This window comes from Polyergus mexicanus, unplaced genomic scaffold (genome assembly GCF_030449975.1).
Source record: "Polyergus mexicanus isolate NDT 795.1 unplaced genomic scaffold, iyPolMexi1.0 SCAF_8, whole genome shotgun sequence".
Taxonomy (NCBI): domain Eukaryota; kingdom Metazoa; phylum Arthropoda; class Insecta; order Hymenoptera; family Formicidae; genus Polyergus; species Polyergus mexicanus.
In genome coordinates, this window is record NW_027223328.1 from 6,112,703 (window position 1) to 6,119,996 (window position 7,294).

A 7,294-nucleotide genomic window follows, 5' to 3' on the forward strand; every position below is an offset into this window, starting at 1 on the left:
GAATTTTTATTATGTCGTAGATATAATTTTAATTCACTGAATTATTATGATGGCTTACAATTTATATTCTTGCAATTATGTTACAATATAACAAAAATACATTAATATTATCTTATGGCATAATAAAAATAAATTAAAATTATGTTTTGACATAAAAGTAATTCCACGTAGGCTGTATCTTTCTCTGTGTGTTTTGAATTAATTTTATGTCAAGACGGTTTTAATTCATTTTTATTATGTTATGATATAATGATTTATTCTTAGTATTTTTATTTTATTGTTAGTATTGCCAGTACTGCCGCAGTATTAAAAAGTATTTCTATTGTATTATTTTTTTTTTATATTGCTAGTATTTCGGTATATTTTTTTAAAACATGTTTTCAAAAATTATATTTATTTTCTTTATTTATACACTATACATAGTTTGGTAAAAAAGTATATCAATGAGATCAGGTAAAGTAACAAAATAAATCTTTTATTCTTTTTATTTTACATAACAGATAATGTAATAAATAATATAATACGTGAAAATAAAAATTTGGTACATTACTATCTATTATATTAAAACTAAAATTTAAAATTTTCATAAAAATATAATGAATAAAATAAAATAATAACTAATCATTCTTTAATTTTTTGAACTTTTTGGGGATTTCTGTATGTACATCTTTGTTAATTATAAAAGGATTTATACCATTTAAAGATATTGGAATGTACATTATAAATTTCTTATCGACTTCTTGAATATCATCTTTCTTTGGCCGTTTAAGTTCATCTAAATTGGCACATAAAAATTTAATTTTACATGTATTTTGTTCTACGCGTAATACCCTTCCTATGTACCATCCTGTATCATGATAAACACAGTAATATTTTTCACATTCTATTTTCAATTCTTCATTTGATTTATTTGTACTTGCAACTTTCATACCACGAACTTGATATAATCTGTCACTAAACAACCTATTTTTATTTTGATACAGCCAACAAAGTAAAGATTTCCTTATAACATTTTTTAAATTAATATTTTCATCTAAAAATAAACTTTTATTATTTTCTGTGCAGTTAGCCGTATAATCTCTTAAATTTAATTTTGTTTGAGTTTTAAATATTAAAATATCATTTTGCAGATTTTCTAAATCTTCTTCAAAATCTTCATTAGCAGCTTCTTCATTATTTTGTTGTTTTATAATGTCATTGTCATTTTCCTCTTTTTCTTCACTTTCCTCTTCAGTTAAATGTCGAATATTAATGATTTCAAAACTTTCCTTTATTTTTTCTTCAGTCATATCCATTTTTAATTTTATTGCGATATTCAATGCATTTTTAGCGGTGTCCAAAATATGTAAAATTTTTTCTATAGATGGAGTTTCATAAGATTTTAAAATTGAAGTATCAGAAGAAATTCCTAATTGATTATTTTCTTCTTGTAGAAATTGAAATGTACTTCCTTAAAATAAGAAGATCCATTACTAAAGTAAATTAAACTTTGATAAACATTTATGCGATTTAATTAAAATTGACAGTATAAATTAAACTTACTTAAGTCACTACTTATTTCGTTTAAAATTTGCAGTCGATTTAAACGTCTCAAAATGCTCAATAAATTAAAATTAACTACTATTGAGAAAGTAGATGTTATGGACCTTATTCGTCTGAAAATTTTTTCACATGGCTAACTGCTACGTAATCAAGGTATGATTAGTTCCTCGAACTATCTTCTCTATAATTTTAAAAAAGATGTTGCATGCCACATAGAATATATGCGTTCTTCTATTTTTAACTTTTTATTTAAAAAAAAATTGAGTATATGTTGAATTAAAATAAGAAACTGTTTAGTACCCTCGCTATCTGGAATATTAGTTAATAATTCCGTAACCCGAGGTGCACATAATTTTTCCACTCAAAATTCATTTGATCTTTTGCTGAAAAAAGTTTCAGAATTTTATATACAGGGTGTTTCAGAACAATCTTCCGTCCGTAAAATGACGTATTCCTGATACAATTCTAAGACGATTTTTCCTTTACCAAAATTTGAATCGAAGTTTATTATAGATTCATTAATATTATTATAGATAAATTATATTATATATGTTATATATATATATATATATATATGTATATATATATTATAGATTTAATAATATTAATATAGATATATAAAATAAAAAATATTTTTAAGATGGTAAAATATGAAATAAGACAAGTCAATATTATTGAAGTATTGAAAAAGATTTATTACAATATTTTTATAATTTATAACAAGTTTTATTACAATATTTTTATATTTTAGAACAAATTTTATTACAATAATTTTATAATATTTCTTAAACATTGAACATTGAAATAAAATATCGATCTTTGCCTGAAATATGGAAATTGCATGTTTTCACATTATATTCTCGAAACATCAACTATGTAAATTTCATATGAACTATTTTCGTGTGGTAGTTCGATTTCGTAAGCTTTAAAATAAGTATCTAAACCTAAAGTAGTACACTTTTTATATATAACATAAAAAAATTTTCTGTTCTTTAAAATAATACGTTTTATTATGCCAAATGACAAATTATTATCATCGGCATTAGAAATTATCACATATTTAGATTTAAATATAACGCTGTTATATCGAACCCATGCAACTTCCATTAAATGTTATCATCTATTTGGGATACATTTATAAAAATTGATTTGGGACAAGTTGTCGTGAGTGTCTTTCTACGAATGAGTGCTATTAAGTGCGCATCCGAATCACTTGATAATAATCTTATTTCTGAACTTATTTTAATTATGTCGTCAAGTCCTTTTTTACTAAGAAAGCTATAACAAGAACGCAATTGTACCTTGAGCGCTAATGTCAATGTTATATTTCTTTTTGACGTTGCGATAAACGCATAAGTCTTCGAAATTTTATGAAACCTCTCATATCCAATGGAAGATAAATTTTTAAGAGGTCCCATTTTTCGAATAATTTCTGGATAATGTACCATAAAGTGAAATTTAGGTTTTAGGTAATTATTGAATAATTGTATATACATTTCATAATGGGAAATTATTAATGATCTAAAGAAGTTTACTTGAGCATCTGATATAATTCTACCTGTTACAAAATTAATAATTTTACAAAGCATGAGATAGAAATTCTAAACTTCATCGTCATAAGGAACTAGATCTCCTATAATAAAAGTTAAGTAACAAATCATTGCAAACATTTCTGCTGCTATCATTATTACACATCTTTTTTTCACGTAATCAATTTTTATCAATGGCATTTTGTTTCCTCTATCAAAATTTGATTGATGATTAAAGTATTTAATTCTTTCATTTAGATATTCTATTGTGAAAAACTTCTCTGCTAGAAAATACTAAATTATTTTCGCAAGATCATATCTGCAAACATCTTCGAAAAGATCATGCATTATATCGCAAGTTATATTTATCGAATAATCAAAATAAGAAATTTCGTTGAATATACATTCCTCTTTTATGCCGTATGCCAATTCTGCAACATCTTCGCAATAATTTTGAGAGGTACGTAATAAACTTTTGTCTTTGGAAATTGTAGAACACGTATTTGTTTTTACAGCACGACAAATTCTACAAAAATAATCACTGGAAAAACTCTCATTGAAACCTGGAAGGCCGTTAAGTCCTAAATTATCACCTAAAAGTGTTATTATGACGAAATAAACAATATGTTCAGAACCGTTTGCATCACGAATAACAATTCCTTTATTACTTAAATATTTCAATTCCTCTATTATATGCCGAAAGCATTTTTCGTTCCTAAAATATATTTGATCTGATGAATTTATCAGTTGTATTAAAAAAATATTCTCTAATAACGAAGCATATTGCGAAGGCAAAATTGCGATAAAGTGCTCCTACTTTATAAATCCTTGCTGCAGATCCTAAAGGATTATTTGTTACGACTTGTGCCGTATTTCCGGAAGGTGAGGAATAAAAGATTGTAGCGCACGTGGTTTCGACTGTGAGATCACTTTATTGAGAGAGAGAAAAATGGCCGGGGGCCGGCACCTTCAGGGTTACCAACATTAAAACTTGCATTGCTGCTAACTTGAGAACAATATATGGTAGCCTCGCGTGATAGGGCTAAGCGCAGGTGCAATGAGAGCGGGAAATCCAACATCCTGCCCCCCTTGGAAACGGGGTTTACAAGTAAGTGTTATAATGCATTAAATGCAGATCTTATAAGTAGGTTAGATAACATTTTTTACAATGCGGAAGCGTAATAATTCTTGTACATTTAGTCTTAAATCTAATGTAAATTTAATTTTAATCCTATGGTATTCTTGTCATACAAACGATCGCAAGTCTTATAATTATTTGACTAACAATGTGAGAATAAATAGAGATAGTAAATAAAACTTCTTTGGTTTTAAACCTATAATAACACATTGCAACTTAGAAACTAACGCTCAGTCTTTGGTTTAGCATTTGGTTTAAGATATCTCATTTTCTTCGACTGGCAAGATACATATTTTTGATAACGCTCGCTTCGTTATGCCTCTACTTGTTCGTATCGTGACAACTCTAGTGAGATTGTCCGGGCCGGGATGTATATTTATTATTCTACCCAAAGGCCATGACATCGGGGGGGTGTTCTCATTTTTAATGAGCACCATTGTGTCTTCCTTAATATTCGTTTTCTTTGACAATTTCCACTTAACGCGTTGCTGGAGCTGAGCTATATATTCTTTAGACCATCGGGTCCAGAAGTTCTGCTTTATTTGAGTAAGCAAATGAAGTCTTGTTAAACGATTTGTAGGGGAACCTTACTCATGTCATACTCCGGGATCGCGTTAAGTGCCTCGCCTATAAGAAAGTGGCTGGGGGTCAGCGCTTGCAGATCAGTAGGATCATTAGAAATAGGTGTAAGGGGTCTTGAGTTTAAACATGCTTCTATTTGCGTTAGGACCGTGTATAATTCCTCGAAAGTTAGTATAGTTGTACCTATTACCTTTCGCATATGATTTTTTGCTAGTTTCACAGAGGCTTCCCACACTCCTCCCATGTGCGGTGCGTAAAGAGGGATAAATTTCCAGTCAATGAACTGTTCAAGTAGGAAATCGCGCATTTGGGTTTGCGTGGATTCTTTAAGTAGCTGATTTTTCAGTTCCGACAATTGATTATTGGCTCCAATAAAGGTGGTGCCGTTGTCGGAGTACAGAGTGGAACACTTTCCTCTGCGAACAATAAATCGTTTTATCGCGTTAAGGAATGATGCAGTACTTAAATCCGATACTAGTTCAAGATGTATTGCCTTTGTGGCCAAACATACAAACAATGACAGATATGCTTTGCCGGTTTTGTTTCGCGAAATTTTTACGCTAAACGGGCCGGCGTAATCTACGCCAGTGTTAAGAAATGGCCTGGCAGGTGTTACACGTATCGATGATAAACTTCCCATTAATTGACTTGCGGTTACGGGTTTCGTGCGAAAACAAACAATGCAATTTCTCAAGGTACGACGTATCGTATTTCTACCATTTAGTGACCAGTAATTTTCGCGCATGGCTGCTAGTATTGCTTGAGGCCCTGCGTGCAAATTTTTGTAGTGAATGTCTTTTATTATTAAATTCGTGAGATGACTCTTGCTCGCTAATATGATTGGGTGCTTTTGAGCATATTCTATTGGTGCGCGGTGTAGCCTTCCCCCAACGCGAATGAGACCGTCTGAGTCTAAAAATGGATGTAAGGTTAGCAGTTTCCTTTTAGAATCTAATTGTGATTGCTTACGCAGATTATATAATTCTTGTGGGAATTCGCTTGCTTGGCAAAGTTTGATGATTGCGGTTGTCGCTTTATTTATTTCGTTGACTGTTAAAGGTCCATTAATTTTTATCATTTCCTTTGATGTATTGTTCTTAAAACGCAGACAATATGCTATGGCTCTTTTTAGTCTTGTAAATGATGAGAATCTTTCAATAATGGTGGAACCTTGACTGACTACATGATATGCCAATGATTTCGATACGCGAGCTTCCGGCAACTCCTCCGTTGCGTTTTTACATTCATACGGCAGCATTGCCGTGTTATGGTGCAAAAATGCAGGCCCTTTCCACCATATCTGCATTGTTTCTAATTTTTCAGGATTAATTCCTCTTGATAATGGGTCAGCTGGGTTGTCCTGCGATTTCACGTGATGCCACTGTACTTGGTTCGCGATGCGGTGTATCTCCAATACTCTGTTAGCAACAAAGGTATTCCATTTATTCGATTCATGGCTGATCCATGCTAAAGCTATCGTGGAGTCGCTCCAATAGTGTGCTCTTTGTACACGAATACTCAGCGCTTTCATAGCCTTGTCACCTAGATTAGCCAATAGGACGGCGCCACACAACTCTAGTTTGGGTAATGAAATCTTCTTCATGGGCGCTACGCGCGATTTGGCACATAGTAGATTAACCGTATATCTGAAATCGGATGAGATGCTGCGCAAGTATAAACAGGCACCATAGGCGTCCTCCGATGCGTCGCAAAACCCATGTAATTCCACTTTAATCGTGTTGTCACCTAATGCCTTACGAGGAATATGGATTGATTCTATACAGTTGATTTGGGATCTCCATTGTGTCCACATAACGCGCATCTCATTGTTTACGGTTTCGTCCCAGTCACATTTTGACTGCCATAGTCGCTGCATAATTATTTTTGCCTTGACTATTACTGGACCCAGCCATCCTAGAGGGTCGTAAATCTGCGCAATATTGGCTAATATGCATCGCTTTGTTATTTTTTGTTGTATTTCTAACTTCAATTTATAATGAAACGTATCCGTAGCTGTGTTCTACCACAAACCCAAAATTTTGGTCGCTTCACCAAGCATGACTATAGATTCATTGCTGAGGTGATCGCCGAGACCTGGGCCATTGGATCTCCATTTTCTGAGCTCGAATCTTGCGCTGGTGAGTATACTTATAATATCTTGCTTAATTTGCAGTAAATTATCCACAGTGTCGGCTCCAGTTAATAAATCGTCGACGTAAAAGTCTTTGGATATCACTTCCGCAGCTTCGGGATATTCTTGGCTCATCTGTCGGGCTATTTCTTGCATGCATCTTATGGTTAAAAATGAGGAGCTTGCCATTCCATAGGTAACTGTGTTGAGTTGGAATTTTCTGATAGGCTCATCCCGATGCCATCGCCAGAGTATGCGCTGTAAATTGAGGTGGTTTTTAGCTACATTAATTTGACGGTACATTTTGGAGACGTCAGCTGACATTGCGTATTTATGCTGTCGCAAGCGTAGTATAATATCGAAGAGATCATC

The 7,294-nt window shown here is 32.2% G+C and overlaps 1 protein-coding gene across 1 annotated transcript; it reads right to left on the bottom strand.

The window, feature by feature from the left end:
• Positions 1-4,774: 4,774 nt before the first annotated feature.
• LOC138935264 (uncharacterized) lies at positions 4,775-6,667 on the bottom strand. Its single transcript, XM_070299711.1, has one exon. It carries the CDS (start codon positions 6,665-6,667, stop codon positions 4,775-4,777), a length of 1,893 nt encoding a protein of 630 aa, XP_070155812.1.
• Positions 6,668-7,294: the final 627 nt, after the last annotated feature.